Genomic DNA, 16,657 nt, shown 5'->3' with positions numbered 1-16,657 from the left:
AAAAATATATGTATATAATATAATATCTATCTATCTGCCTATCTATCTATCTATCTATCTATCTGCCTATCTGCCTATCTGCCTATCTATCTGCCTATCTATCTGCCTATCTATCTGCCTATCTATCTGCCTATCTATCTGCCTATCTATCTGCCTATCTATCTGCCTATGACTGGCCCAATGTCCGTGATATTTTTTAATTGTAACCAATCAGAGTGTCTCTTACTGCCCTACCGCCGGGACCAACGGATTCAACCAGTGCTGCTAGCCAATCAGAGCACAGTAGACGCGGTCATGCTTTAACCCTACTAGGATTTGTAATTTAGCAACCGGGAACCAGTTTGTCCACATTCACTCTCAAACCAACTGCAATCCCTCATCATTTTCAGGTCAGTAACTTCACTTCGCCTGAGTTTCGCTCTCAACTCAATATTTGAACATTGAGTTCAGTTCTAGTTTAAAAACTCGTGCTTTTCTAGTTCAATAATTCCGTGAAATACTACAGCCTGCAGGAAGTTAGCAAACAACATGAGCTACACTTGTAGGCTGGGCAGCTACAATCCGCCGGGTACTCGCAGCTCACATTCCTTCAGTATTGGTTTGTGGATGAATGAGTCACATTTATTTTTGCCTGAGAAGTGAACTGAAGTTCGGAAATATTTATAGAACTGTCGTAACCTAAACGTAGGTATCTGAATGTTAGCAAGAACACGTGCGGTGTCATGGTTAATGTTAGCTCAGATGGCTCTGGTCTGCACCAGACGTCAAGCATTGGGAGCAGAAGTGTGTCATTGAACGGGGAGCTGATGGCTGAGGAGGACTCCAGCTTCAACTCTCCGTGTTTGAGCGATTTTGTTGGGAGACTGAAGCTCATCTTTCGGTGGAGCCAAAGAAACTGAGCCCAGCTGTTAAACACAAATGCGTTTTGTAAGAAGTGTCTTAATGGAAATACTAACACTGCTCATGACATTCATACCTCAGAACTGAAGCACACATCATCCAAGATCTTCATTTGGAAGACCATAGAGGAGCTTTTATTATGTGTTGTGAGCTTTACAGCTGCATCTGTAATTTTGATAAGTAATTATAATGAACAACCACCAATAGAGCTCACAGTTTACCCAAGGTACGTTATGTAAATCTTGTTTTTATTGTCCCAGTTCTTAATTAAGGTGTCATGCCTGCTAAAAAGACTGCCATCAAGAGGAAGTCGAAGTCTATTCCGCAGGATGTGAAAGGCCTTAAGAAAGTAAAAGGTAAATCATCAACTTTTTCAGAAACTAAAATGTTGTTAACAAACCAGAACAGGCTAGACCGACTAACACTGGTAACAATAATTTTGTGCTTTGTATTATCTTCCTTAACTTGCAGTGGCAAACAAAAAAATCTTGGCTCAATTTATCTGCTTTATTGGATTGTTACAATATGAGACTTCAGCTGTTTATTAATAGATTTGCTTGTTTCTGGTGTGTCTGGTCATGATGGCATGCAATGTTAAAAGTGATTTAATGTTCATTTAATTTTTCACTATTGGAAAATAAGAATGAATAGATTACCCTGTTCATTTCAGTCCAAGGCAAATGAGGATTTAGTCTTTACTTGGGGTTTTTTAAGCAAACTGAGTATAATAAACATTGCCTAATGTGTTTAATATTTGTGATGCAATCTCATCTAGTAAATATAAGATTGTGTCCCTGCATTAGTTTTCCACAAGAGTCATGGCAAGGAACCAGGACAGGTTCTTGTTTTGGGCCAGGGTGATGTTGGCCAGCTGGGTCAAGGTGAAGATGTCATGCAGAGGAAGAAGCCATCTCTTGTGTCACTACCAGAGAAAATTGTGCAAGTGACAGCTGGAGGCATGCACACAGTGTGTCTCAGTGACACTGGAAATGTAAGAAACCATCTTTCTTTTTTCTTATACATGAATAATTTAAATTTTGCAAAGGTTCTGGTATTTCCCAGCTGGACTCATGTAATTTTGTGTTTGTTTTCTGTAGGTCTACACATTTGGCTGTAATGACGAAGGAGCACTTGGACGGGATTTAACACTGGGGTCTGAGATGGTTCCTGGAAAGGTGGCATTAGATGAGAGGGTGGTCCAGGTGTCCGCAGGGGACAGCCACACAGCTGCACTCACAGATGATGGCTCTGTGTACATTTGGGGAAACTTCAGGGTCAGTTACTTACCATACTACCTACCCGTTACCACCTTAACTTGTGCTTGAAATTGTGTGACTGTTCCGTCTTTTCCTTTTGGCTTTTCCCACAGCGAATCAGTTGCCTCCATCTAACCCTGTCTTCTGCATCCTCCTCTCTCACACCAACTACCTTCATGTCCTCTTTCACTACATCCAAAAACCTCCTCTTTGGTCTTCCTCTAGGCCTCCTGCCAGGCAGTTCAAAACTCAGCATCCTTCTACCAATATATTCACTATCTCTCCTCTGGACATGTCCAAACTATCTCAGTCTGGCCTCTCTGATTTTATCTCCAAAACCTCTAACATGTGCTGTCCCTCTGATGTATTCAATCCTGATCCTATCCATCCTGGTCACTGCCAAAGAGAACCTCAGCATCTTCATCTCTGCTACCTCCAGCTCTGTCTCCTGTCTTTTCCTCAGTGACACTGTTTCTAGACCAAACAACATCGCTGGTCTCACCACAGTTTTGTACACCTTTCCTTTCATTTTAGCTGAAACTCTTCTATCACACATCACACCTGACACTTTCCTCCACCCGTTCCATCCTGCCTGTACACACTTCTTCACCTCTTTTCCACACTCCATTGCTCTGGACTGTTGAGCCTAAGTACTTAAAATCCTCCACCTTCTTGATCTCTTCTCCCTGTAACCTCACTCTTCCACTTGGGTCCCTCTCATTCACACACATGTACTCTGTCTTACTGCGGCTAACCTTCATTCCTCTTCTTTCCAGGACAAACCTCCACCTGTCTAGCTTCTCCTCCTCCTGTTCCCTGCTCTCACTACAGATCACAATGTCATCTACAAACATCATAGTCCATGGTGATTCCTGTCTAACCTCGTCTGTCAGCCTGTCCATCACCATAGCGAACAAGAAGGGGCTCAGAGCTGATCCCTGATGCAGTCCCACACCCACAGCACACCTCACCACTGTCTTACAGTCCTCATACATGTCCTGCACCGCTCTAACATACTTCTCTGTCACTCCAGACTTCCTCATACAATACCACAGTTCCTCTCCGGGCACCCTGTCATAAGCTTTCTCCAGATCTACAAAAACACAAGGCAGCTCCGTCTGGCCTTCTCTGTACTTCTCTATCAACATCCTCAAAGCAAAAACTGCATCTGAAGTACTCTTTTTTTTTTTTTTGGCATGAAACCATACTGCTGCTCACAAATGTTCACTTCTGCCCTTAGTCTAGCTTCAACTACTCTTTCCCATAACTTCATTGTATGGCTCATCAGCTTTATTCCTCTGTAGTTGCCACAACTCTGCACGTCTCCCTTGTTCTTAAAAATGGGCACCAGCACACTTCTCCATTCCTCAGGCATCTTCTCACGATCTAAGATCCTGTTGAACAACCCAGTCAGAAACTCTACTGCCACCTCTCCTAAACACTTCCAAACCTCTACAGGTATATCATCACGACCGACTGCCTTACCACTCTTCATCCCGTTTCATGCCCCGCCTCACTTCATCCTGACTAATCTTTGCTACTTCCTGGTCCACAACAATCACCTCTTCTAGTCTTTGTTCTCTCTTTTTCCTCATTCATCAACTCTTCAAAGTACTCTTTCTATCTTCCCATCACACTACTGGCACCTGTCAATAGACTTCCATCCCTATCCTTAATCACCCTAACCTGCTGCACGTCCTTCCCATCTCTGTCTCTCTGTCTTGCCAACCTGTATAGATCAGTCTCTCTCTCGTTACTGTCCAACCTCGCATACAAGTCATCATAAGCCCCTTGTTTGGCCTTTGCTACCTCTACTGTGACCTTACGCTGCATCTCCCTGTACTCCTGCCTACTCTCCTCAGTCCTCACAGTGTCCCACTTCTTCTTAGCTAACCTCTTTCTCTGTATACACTCCTGTACCTCCTCATTCCACCACCAAGTCTCCTTATCTACTTTCCTTCCAGATGACACACCAAGTACTCTCCTACCCGTCTCCCTGATCACATTAGCTGTAGTTGTCCAGTCATCTGGAAGCACCTCCTGACCACCCAGAGCCTGTCTTAACTCCTTCCTAAAAGTCATGCAACACTCTTCCTTTTTTAGTTTCCACCATTTTGTCCTCTGCTCTGTCTTTGTCTTCTTCATCTTCCTCACCACCAGAGTCATCCTACACACCACCATCCTATGCTGTTTGGCTACACTATCGCCTACCACTACTTTGCAGTCACTGATCTCCTTCAGATTACACCGTCTACACAAGATGTAGTCTACTTGTGTGCTCCTACCTCCACCCTTATAGGTCACTCTATGTTCCTGCCTCTTCTGGAAGAAAGTATTCACTATAGTCATTTCCATCCTTTTTGCAAAGTCAACCACTATCTGTCCTTCTGCGTTCCTCTCCTGGATACCAAACCTGCCCATCACCACCTCATCACCTCTGTTTCCTGCACCAACATGTCGATTGAAGTCTGCACCAATGACAAATCTCTTACTTCTAGGTATGCTCTGCATCACTTCATCCAAGTCCAACCAGAATTTCTCCTTCTCCTCCAGCTCACATCCTACCTGTGGAGCATACCCTCTAACAACATTGAACATCACACCTTCTATTTCTAGCTTCAGACTCATCACTCTATCTGACACTCATTTTACCTCCAGGACATTCCTAACAAACTCCTCCTTCAAGATAACTCCTAGCTCATTTCTCTTCCTATCTATAGATAGAACTTGAACACTGCTCCTAAACTTCTAGTCTTGCTACCTTTCCCTGGTCTCCCGGACACACAGTATGTCTACCTTCCTTTTCAGCATCATGTCAACCAACTCTCTACCTTTTCCTGTCATAGTTCCAACATTCAATGTCCCTACTCTCAGTCCTCTACTCTTGGCACTCCTCTTCTCTCTCTTCCTACAAACACACTTTCCTCCTGTCCTTCGGCCAACTGTAGTCCAATTTCCACCGGCACCCTGTAGGTGAACAGCACCGATGGTGGTCGTTGTTAACCCGGGCCTCGATCAATCCGGTATGGAAGTCAATAGGTTTGATTTGAATGTTTGATTTGCCGAAAGTTTTACGCCGGATGCCCTTCCTGACGCAACCCACTGTATTTATCCGGGCTTGGGACCGGCACAATAAGACAATGGCTTGTGTCCTCTTGTGTCTACATTAAATTGTGTGACCGTTTCTAGTTGTATTCTTCTTTTTTTAAAGTACTGTATATCCTCTCTACCCACAAGAGTTCCCATATAGAGGTCATAGACACAGTAATGTAGTTTAAAGATAATGTGACAAAAACATCAACATTGAAACAACATAGGTAAGAGGAGGATATCATTCTGCTGCCACCAGAAAAAGTTCTTTACCTTATAGGTGAAGTCTTCTATTTTCAGCAGTAGCTATTAAATCCAGTGTCACATAAGCCATGTTTAATCCATATTTGAACATTGTAAGGGGTTTATATTATTTTCCTTTTACAAAGCATCCTGTCACGATTACAATCTTGAACCTCCTGCTTGTTGCTTAATCTTTCAGTACATAGACCAAGACGTGTTGGCCTAGAGCTTTCCATCTCTGTTCAGCTTTTTTTCTATACTCCCTAGGAAAAGAAATAAATCTTAATCCACGTTTTTCAAACTCAAGTTATTCTATTAATGAAAGACTTCTTAGGTAATCTCACAAGTTATCAAGAGTTATAGTTTTCAGAAAGAACATGCTTTTGTGAGTTGGAAATAAATGCTTGTTCACTCGTGCCTTACAGATTCACACCAGATTTATTGCAAACCCTATTCCAACACACAGCATGTTTTCCTGCTGTAGCTTAACTGTGTCATTTCCTGTTCATACAAAAAGTTGTTTTTCCAAATTATTCATAATCAACCATCATTTTAGCAGCCTTCTCATTAATAATCAGTTTTGTGCTTTTCAGTTTTAACTCCCTTAGCTTAGCAGCTCGAAATGGTTTCTGTCTCAAACTCAATCTCCTTCTGTCTTCCACAGTTTATCAGATGTTCAATTGTATACGGTAAATGTTTGTTGCTGTAAATGTTGTTTATTTGCCATGTAAGCTGGAAACACATCTCCAAATCATTGACGGTGACTCGTTTGCAACTTCAGCTAGCCTGTTCTGTGACAGTCCCATGAGTTATTAGCTTGTAGAAGGTGTACGTGTGGGCGGGGCTGTCTGGTGTGGAGCACCTGGGCCCGGCGCTCTGAGGTTAAACCTTACCTTCAGACTTCAGTCGTGCTCTGCTTTCTGCCACCGCTCCTGCTGCTGACATGTTTTGTGTTCATCACCTTCAGCCAACACCATCCCACACATTATATAACATACAGTACGTGCCCATACAACTACCGACTACTAACTTACTGACAACCATACCTCGTGTTGCACTGTAGACATGTTTTGTAATTAACTTTCTTTTTATTCATTTCCAACTTTTTGTCTCGGCTGTAGAGCCAGGTCATGACATGCCCGCTGTAGCCTTGCAGACCTTAATAGTGTAGCTTCTCCATGCTTTCCACTGTAAGCTCCACAGCAGCTGGGAAACAAGGCTAGCAGTGTGTCTGTACAAAAGAGGGATGGCCATAAAAAGGGATCACAGATATATCACCCACAGATGATCTCCAACTAGGATCTGTGCCCTGGTCATCTGAGAAACGTGTTACCTAATGTACTTTATGTTTTGTTCCTGCATCACCTGGGTGATATATAATACTAGCCTAGCCTATCGCATAACCCCGGAGGGTCGTTGGGGCACCACCGACAACCCACGGTTGTCATCATACAGTCTTAAGAAATTGAACCTGGCGGCGCCCACTCCCCCTCCAGGTGGGATGCAGGATGCATTTTCATGTACCGCCACTGTATCCGCCATAGCGGGTCACAGGGAGCTGGAGCCTATCCCAGCTGGCGTAGGGCGTGAGGCGGGGGACACTCCGGCCATGACGCCAGTGCACCGTGGAGCCACATACAAAGACATACAAACACGCACACACACTCACTCCTACGGGCAATTTGGAACGGCCAATCACCCTGAAGCGCATGCTTTTGGAGGTGGGAGGAAGCCGGAGAACCCGGAGAGAACCCACGCAGACACGGGGAGAGCATGCGAACTCCACACAGAGCGGAACTCGAACCCGGACCCACCGTGTTGTGAGGCGACAGCGCTAACCACTGTGCCGCCCAGGATTATTACTATGGACCTCATTTTGAATTGATGAGGTTTTTTGATTCATATGCAAGATGAAGTTCTGGGAGAACTGCACAAGTCAGAGCATGATTTAATTTAGTTTACAGTCTTTGTGGGTTAGTCGTGATCACTAGATTACCAGTAAGAACAGTTCTTGTGTCTGGTGTGTGCAGTGAGTCAGCATTGCACTATGCAACAGGCAGAGGCATGTCTCTGCAGAAGGGTGTGGAAGAAGGTGTAGCATCAAAAAGAAGGGTTTCACTAGGATTTTTCTTCTGTTTGCTGTTTATTATTCCTAACATACCTTTACCTCATTAGAACTGCACATAAATTTTTAAATATTTCAATCGGAAAACGTTCAGTCACTCTGCTCTCTTGCATCAGCATCATTTCATTCATGCTGAATTTTTCTAGTAAAACCTATTCCATTTCTTATCTCTCACTCGGGTTGTTTCCCTTCAGTCTCTTCCTGTTCCTCCCTCTCCTCTTTGGTGTTGTCATGGACGTGTCCCCTCTGGTCAGCTGTTGATGATGATCAGGAGTGATTAATTCTAGTTCATTACACACATTATACAGAAGCTTGCTGCTGAGAGTGAAATGAATCCATTCTGTCATCCCAAAAGAGAAAAAAAAAATCTGAGCTCTCTTTGTAGGGAAATGGTTCAGATTCTGGGCCAGCTATACTTGTTTATACCTTTTTTGTAGTATATTATTAATATTTTAAATCTTTCTGAGCTCATTTCATTGCAGAGGTGTCTCTTTCCTCAGTCCTCTCTAATGGCCTCTGACAGTTTCTCTGAGCTTTTGAACTTTTTCTCATGTCCATCGTTTTCATCTCCATCTGTTTCGCGTGGCTGCATGATGAAATCTGACAGGCGTATCGTGTTACATGCAAGATGACAAAAACAGCTTCAGTTTGTAACCGACTGGAGAGAAATATAGACCATCAAACAGTGCATTGAACCTGTTAGATTACTCCTTGGTTTTTCATTATTAATACTCAGCAGCACACTGGTAATTATGTCTTTATTACCTCTGCTTGCCTCCAATGTTCCCCCCTGATTTCTGACGGCATAGAAATCATCTCATCAGTGAACTTTTACATACAGCACTAACTTAATACTCCGGTCTTGTTTTCCAGGATAATAATGGTGTCATTGGTCTGCTAGAGGGCTTAAAACCCTCCACCGTTCCAGTTAAAGTCCCACTGATGGAACCTGTTATGAAGATAGCATCAGGTAACGATCAGTCCTGTCTGGAGTCACATGTTGTATTTTGTACATGACACATTAACTTCTAACAGGTAACGACCACCTGGTGCTGCTCACTGTGGACGGAAATCTTTACTCGTCGGGTACTGGAGAGCAGGGGCAGCTGGGAAGAGTGCCCGAAGTCTTTTCAGACAGAGGTGCCAGGAGAGGCCTCGGTAAGTCGTTCAGCATCAACACTGATGACTGATTTCTGATTATATTGTCTGTTTTCATGCCTGAGTGGAATATGTGTTATAACCACAGTTGTGTTGTGGTTTCAGAGTGGTTATTGGTGCCTCAGCTGGTCCCAGTCAAAGGGAAGGTTCACTTCATCGATGCCTTCTGTGGCGCCTACTTCACCTTTGCTGTGTCAAAAGATGGGGATATTTATGGATTTGGCCTCAACAACTATCACCAGTTGGGTTCGTGTGGTACTTCTAATATGGTTGGTGTGAACAGATTTGTGTGATGATTTTAATCAGAGTGACAGCTGGACTCCAAACTGGATTGGTTTGCACCATCCATCCGTATTAAATTGTTATACACTGTAGTTCATATCCTGACATCAATTTTAACTTAGACTATTAAATTCTTATTATGTTAATGTCATTGTAAGTTTTTGTATAATGATACAATCGTGAACTCTGGAGTCTTGAAAATTAAATCTCAAATTCAATGAGACTCGTGATCACGTGAAGGTTTTGGCTTCATCTTCAACCTCCCTTCACACTCAGCTGTGCTTTCTATATTCTAACTTTAAATGAGGTGGCACTTTGTGGCCTTATTTGAAATATTTTACTGTCTGTTCAGGCCTTGATGACATAAAGCCCCATTTTTTCCCAATAAAATTGGAGAGATTCAAGAGGTTAACTGATTCCTGGATGGAATTCTCTGGAGGGCAGCATCACACCGTCTGCCTTGATGCTGAAGGTAAGCTCCAGTTTATGGTGAAGGCTCAATCTGGTTTTGCAGCGTGTGAAGTGTTGCTAAAATGCTGCGTAACCAGTGTGTTAGCAGCAGCTAACATTGCAGTTACCATTTAACATCATACTAATGTTATAAATCATTCTATAAATGTTGAAGTGCTCCAATGTTGATCTCAAGTGTATTTTAGAGACAATAACAATATAAATCTTTTAATTTTGACTAAGGGGATGATCAAGTATTCATGTGAGCCTGTTGATCTTTTAGGACAGGTGTATAGCCTGGGAAGAGCGGAGTATGGTCGTCTGGGTTTGGGCAAGGAAGCTGAAGAGACGAGTGAGCCCAGGCTTGTGAAGGGGATGGAGGCAGTCAGTAGTGTGGAATGTGGAGTTGCAGTCAGCTTTGCTGTCACCAGAGAAGGTGAGCTTTAGGATATAGGGATCTACTGCTGGGTCTGCTTAATAGGAGCGTTGTGTGACCTGCTGTTACGTTCGTCACACTAAAGAGAATGATGACTATCACAACGACTGTAAATACACACATTTGATGACTAAACACAACTGTAGTAACGATAATGACCATGCAGTCGGGATTTTAAGAGTGATTTAATCAATGATTAACATGTGTTCAAGTCCTTATGTTGTATAATTTTGCTTTGAAACTTTAAAAAAAAATCCTTTCACTCAATCTCATTTTGTCCTCTGTTCTGTCCGTGGTTTCAACAACTACATCAGATTTTAATTTGTATGAATTTACTTGGCATTTTAAAGATGTCCAGTAATGGTGTCACACTTGTACCACCTCCCCTCATCATGGAATAAATCGTGTGGTTTCAGGTCATAACCCTAACCCTATATTTTCAATGAGGGTGACCTGCTGACTCAGCTGGCGGATGCTGGCAGTACTTGGTGTCTGTTTACAGAATTTCTCTCATCAATGTGGATAGACATGTTATTGTAAAGCTGTCATAAACAGTTTTGCTCTTGGAGTTGCACACCTTCCAGAATCCTTACAGAATCAATGCCTTCCTCACACACACACACACACACACACGTCTGTGTTTCCTCCAGGGTCTCTGTATGCCTGGGGAATGGGCACCAACCTGCAGCTTGGCACGGGAGAGGAGGATGACGAGTGGAGCCCTGTGAAGATAACGGGGAAGCAGCTGGAGAACCGTGCAGTACTGATGGCGTCCAGTGGGGGGCAGCACACCGTGATTCTGACCAAGGACGATCAGGAGAGCTGATTTCCATCTGAGGCAGAGAAAGATGGGGAGCTGGGGGGGCTTTTTTGTTATTTCAGAGTGTGCCATAGATCACAATGCTGGTGTGTGGGCGTGGGGTAATCTGGGATATTTCTTGATCTGTGTTGAGGGAAAGGTGACATTCAGACCTTTTTTACTGGAAGACTTCTTTCTTGTCGTGGGAAAAATGTTCAAGGATGTCCGTAGATCACGACAAATGAAAGACTATTTTTTTAAAAGTAGTTTTTTGAGTTTTCTTTGAAATATTTTCCTTAAGTCAGTATGACCAATGTGTTTGATGTTTGAAAGTGTATCTATGGGGATTGGCGTAAAGGAAAGGCTTTTTAAAAAAATTCCATAACTGCTGCCTTTTTAAATATTTTTTTCCCTTCAAATCATTGATTTCATTTACCTTGGTTGAGACTGGACATGAGTTGAAATGTGACTACTGTTCCTTTTACCCTGGGCACACAAACTTCAATTTGTACATTTAGTAACACTTCATACTGTATACTACATTGCCTTTCCTGTCTGAAAATAAAGATTAAATTTTAAGTTTTTAAATGTTGTTTTATCCAGTGCTTACCGAAAATATTTTTAAATTGTTTCATTTAAAAGGACCAAAATTTAAAGTACAGGTAATCCTGTGCCATTTGCTGTCAGATTAAAAGCATCAATTTACAGTTCAGCCCTGCCGTGTCAATTACCACACGTGCTGCTAAATCTGACACGTTGCTTGCAAGCGGATGAAGGATTTGATTGTAGAAGGGATTGAATGGTGTCCTTCATTAGCATCCTGTCATGAAGGACCCAAGTGACAGAATTAAGTTGGTGCAATGTTTATCTGACCAATCAGAAGAATCATACTTGAATAATCCACGTAGGGAAATAATTTTTCCACAATATTTTTCACACACGAAGATATACAGGCCCAAGTACACACACACACACACATAAGGTGCCTGTACGCATGCAAGGGAGGGGATGATGGTAGAGCGGTGGGCAGCTGCATGGCATCAAATAAGTAATTTGTTGGGGGAGGATGCCTTGCTCAAGGACACCTCGGCAGAATTCAGGAGGTGAACTGGCACCTCTCAAATTAGCTGTTAAAATTATTAAAATTAGCGGACTGAGCTGCTGCCGCTCCAATGCTGAAACTTTTTTAACTCGAACCAGAAATCACACAAAATGCACCCTTAGACATTAAAGAGGAGCTGATTGACTATTTTATGTTGAGACATTATTTACTAGAGCTAGCTACACTGCTGTTACAGCCAAGTCCTTTCTCATTGTGCCACTGTACAGCTAATGTTAGGCACTTACAGCACAGTAAGATTTGCTTTGCAGACATAATATTTCAATTTAGTAGGCAGAGGCGTGGAAGAGAGGTTCAAAAACATTAAACATTAAGCATGAAGCACGTGCAGTGTAGCTGCTCAACACCCAGAGTGTACAGTATAGGTACAAAGCATTCCATGTTTGTGTCAGGAATGTAAATCAGAAACACTTATGGATTCACATGATCTAAACTAAAACATTCATCAAAGAAACACATCTGTCTGTTTTATGTGAAGTGAAATGTAAAGGGTCCACTCATCTTGTTCTTATCAGGCCACATTAAACAAATGATGACATTAAAATGGCACTCACATCTAAAGGCCTTGAAATGGCTTTGCAACACTGTTCCATAACAAAATTGTCCTGAAGGACACGCTTGAATTGAAGCCATTCATGACTTGTCAGGGCTGAAATAGTTTGTCAGGAGGAGCAGTGGTCGCTGTGCTGAACACATGGGCTTGGCTTCATTTTTTTGTTTTAATCTGAGGAATGATGTGAAATGTATAAGGTATGAATGCTTACATGCTTTTGATAAACATACTCAAACCACTGTGTCCTGTCACATTTGTAGCTCATGTATCATATTCTGTTGACATTTACAATATTAATAGTACTGTCAATATATTTCTTTTCTATGCCTTTAATAGAAAACAAATGAAGCTGAATCGATAAAACCTCATCTGTGCAGGTGCACCATGGGTAAATGGGAGCTGTTGAAAGCATCCACCTAAAACATTTGCACACAGCTTTCTTCATGCAGGCATATTCAAAATATCATCATGCTGCAAAACCTAAAAACTGTTTCCCCTGCTTTAAGAGAATATTCACAAAAGGACTGAGCAATAACAAGCGATGATTAAAAGTCCTTTCACTCTTATAAAGTATAACTGCATGTTTCATAAAGCATGTAGGCTCTAATCTTCCTCTTGTTTAATTACAGAGGAGACCATGGAGTCTCAGACACCTACATCATACAGCATTCATTTGGAAGGGAAGGAGCTCAAGTAATCAGAGCACAGGCCTTACATAAGCTTTTATTTTGGTAACAATGTCTGAGTGTGGGCTCTATATCGCACATCTGCTTCAGCCTTCTGACAGGCTGTTTGGTCTCATTGAAATGATAACTTTTTAATTAGGAAGATTTTTATCTTTTAGCTTTTGCCTTGATTGGAATCCAGCAGCCTTTGTAAAGCCTGTTGCTCCCTAATTAACTTGTCCTGTCACACAATGACGGCTGTATTGTAACACAAATCCAAAGCTGGAATGGACAGAATGATTTGGAGTGACCTTCGAGGTTATTAACACTAGATGCCCATCATGTAGGGAACATGCTGAATATTATGCATCAAGAAAATTATCCAGATCACTTCTTTGGAAATGAGTTCATGATGTGTAAAAAAAAAAATCATTTGGACAAAATAATGTTCATCACACATGGAGCTGTTGAGCTGACCACTCAATGCGGTTGACAGAATATTCTCCACTAGATGAGCTGGATCTGGTGAGCTCCCATGCCCAGACAGGACTCTAATGACAGGCTACATGCTTGACAGCAGGCATTCATGGAGAGTTTGGTGTCTGGCCCCGCTGGATGTAGAAGTCCTTGAAGATGTGTATCTCTTCACTGGCATGACAATCAGGATGACAGCACTGGGGTTTGATGTTTTCATGCTAAATCGCATGCTGAGAAAAGTGGTAATACAACAGATCAGAGTAAAGGAGTTTTGGACCAACGCTGTACAGTAGAGGCCATGTTCAGAAGGGACTAGGAATCTGGATGCTGGGAGAGAGGACAGACACAGACTACCACATCATCACAGCTACTCAATACAGTTAGTTTAATTGGTATTGAGACCATAAATTTATCTGGTCAAAACATGTGACAATGAACTACTAAAAGTCACTAAACAAGAATTTATGTTCACTCCAAGAAACTGATGAAGACACATACGTCTATTGGGACTGACCGGACAGTTTCTGAATAAATTAAATCTTAAATTTAATGTGTGATTGATTGACAACATCTTGTAATGGGAGAGGTGTTTGTTAATACGGGGGACAGGAATTTCACAAGCCAAAGCTTCTACCATTTTTTTCCTCAGATGTTGTTGTTGATGTTGCAAATGTGATGAAAGTGTGAAGTTTTGTTGTAATCAAATGTCAGAAAAAGATAAAAATAAATAAATAAAAACAGTATATGTGAAAAAAGCCGACACACAGCCTCAAAAACATCACACAGCTCACTAAGATGTTAAAGAAAGTTTGTCATGTAAGGAAAACTCTGTTTGGTAATTTAGAGGCAGGCTGGTCTCCCGCTTCAGGTTTAAGTCGGGTTTGGCCGATGGAGGAACCCTTAATTCTGGTGCAAGAAAAATTGGGAGGGGCAGACCCCAATAAGAGCTGTGATTGGGGCAAGCCCAATTTCGGTGTGTGCATTGGCCGCTGCTCCTGCTTAATTTCCAGACCCCAACTTTATCCACCGGTCTAGGTTCAGAGGAGACCCCATTTCTTTCACTGTTTTTAATGTGATGTTTTTCATTTCATTTCATTAATTTATAAATCCTGGTGTAAAAAATCAGGTTCAATCAGGTTCTGTCAAATATGAACGCAGGCCTAGATTTTATTTTATTTTCGAAACCTATGTGATTCAATTAAAGGAGTCCAATGATGATGATGATCACTGTAAATAAGCACATTACTCAGCCCACATTAATACTAGCAAACCCTTTACAAAATCAGAGACTTAATCTGCAATATTTAAAAAAAAAATTCAATCAGATTTATTCTATAGCCTATTCCCCACCAAGATACCAAACTAACCAACAACAAATTCAATTCACCTTCTTGGTGATGATTATTACAAACTCCAGAAATTATTTCCTTACAAATAATAATAATAATAATAATAATAATAATAATAATAATAATAATAATAAACTTACTTATACAAATTAAAATTGTATAACATTATATGTGAAACATTCCTTGTATGAAAAAAAATTCTGTTGCCACAGCACTGTCTAAACATTTATCAATGTGATGCCCAGGAAACCAAACTGTTATGTCTGCCTTCCATTGCCCGTGGTCTGTGTGTGTAATTACAGCCTTGATGGATCGGACGTCATCCAGGGAGTTGAGGGCTTCTTGTGAGATTCACGCTGGAGGAGCGACAGCTGCGCTGGGCTTGTACGACAGGTCAATGTCTTGATCTGCATCTTGTTTACACATCTGAGAAGCTGACCATATGGCATCAAACCCTGCAGCATGATACATCATTGTAATGGGCATTTCTGGCTACTTACTTGATATCCGTGATATATTGATTCTACCTTATTTAATGGCTCCATGTGAACACACACGTTTGTTTTGTTTATGATATCTGATATGAAAACAGAATGTGGTCTTCTCTGCACAGCATCTGACAGAGACAGCGTGTGATTGCCTTCTGTGTCTGACTGTTTGGGAACATATTAAAGTAATTATTGAAGATGTTATTGTTATTTTCATTTTATCTGAGGCTACAGTGTATCACAAGACACAGTTGTGTGCTTTTGCCAGCGAAATTATATAACTTGAGGGTGTTGGGGTTTTTTTTAACTTTTGCAGCTCCTCTGGACCCACAACTGACTATAATTCAGTATAACATGTCTGTATTTGGGCCACTTCATATACCTGATCATTTGTTTGAGAGCTATTAATGGACTTTTTTTGTAACATGAGTTTATGTGCATACTATAAGAGGCACAAATACAAATTTTTATCACAACAGTTTGTGTTAAACGTACAGTATCTAATAATGTAATAGTCTACTATGTTTAAACAAGGTTAGAAAGTTTTTCTCTACATTAAGATAAAAAAAAGTATTAACCCCTTCATCATTGAGACAAAAATTTTCATCCATCCCTTTGTGACCCTCAGCTGGCACATGGCACCCAGTTTGACTCCTCATCTCCTCCCATTCAGCAGGGAACACTGTGTATTTGTCTAGTTGTGAAAAATCCTCCACTCCTTTGTTGCTCACAGGAAATTTAGAATGAGTTCCAATCCTCTCACCATCCACTCTGCCTCCAATAAATGTTTCTGTCTGTCTGCTCTGTTGCTGAAAGTTCTATGATGTGTTGGATGTTAGACTCGTGGAGAATATCCACCAATCAAATCCTTTGTTAAGGCTTCAAACATCCACAATGCTATGAAAGAGAAATTCATGTAACCAACGCCTTCTAATCAAGCTTTCTATTCTCTGAGACATCAACAGCCTCTCAGCAGAAAATGGCTTCAGCTCTTTAATGTGTTCAAGAAGTCCAATAAAAGAACAGTTGAACATGTAATACAAGGACCATGGTGTAAAAACAGAAAAGATTGTATAATTTCACCATCTCTCCTGTGGACCTCACTTACATGTCTTATGTACTGTGAAATGAGCCATAAGACAGCTGGAATAATGTCCCAGCACTCTATAATGTCATCTCCACTCCAGTGTTCCCATGCAGGTGAGTGCACACAATCAATAGTCAATGAAACACGTTACATGGATGTTGTCATTTTTATTATTTCAA

At 41.5% G+C, this 16,657-nt stretch overlaps 1 protein-coding gene across 1 annotated transcript; it reads left to right on the top strand.

Annotated features, from left to right (window-relative positions):
- Positions 1-276: 276 nt before the first annotated feature.
- Positions 277-11,318, top strand: rcc1 (regulator of chromosome condensation 1). Its single transcript, XM_068323888.1, has 10 exons — positions 277-389; positions 1,161-1,256; positions 1,704-1,891; positions 1,998-2,174; positions 8,488-8,584; positions 8,650-8,772; positions 8,878-9,018; positions 9,407-9,526; positions 9,788-9,940; positions 10,591-11,318. The coding sequence occupies exons 2-10, from the start codon at positions 1,178-1,180 to the stop codon at positions 10,764-10,766; spliced, it is 1,254 nt and encodes a 417-aa protein (XP_068179989.1). The 5' UTR covers positions 277-389; positions 1,161-1,177; the 3' UTR covers positions 10,767-11,318.
- Positions 11,319-16,657: the final 5,339 nt, after the last annotated feature.

Source organism: Antennarius striatus, chromosome 9 (assembly GCF_040054535.1).
Source record: "Antennarius striatus isolate MH-2024 chromosome 9, ASM4005453v1, whole genome shotgun sequence".
Lineage (NCBI taxonomy): Eukaryota > Metazoa > Chordata > Actinopteri > Lophiiformes > Antennariidae > Antennarius > Antennarius striatus.
Note: the sequence above shows the minus strand (reverse complement) of the source record. Positions and strands in the feature narration are given on the sequence as shown.

Coding starts and splice junctions, on each gene's coding strand:
- rcc1 (XM_068323888.1), top strand. CDS start 1,178: ATGCCTGCTAAAAAGACTGCCATCAAGAGGAAGTCGAAGTCTATTCCG. Junction 1,257..1,703: donor AGGCCTTAAGAAAGTAAAAG/GTAAATCATCAA, acceptor TCCCTGCATTAG/TTTTCCACAAGAGTCATGGC. Junction 2,175..8,487: donor ACATTTGGGGAAACTTCAGG/GTCAGTTACTTA, acceptor CTTGTTTTCCAG/GATAATAATGGTGTCATTGG.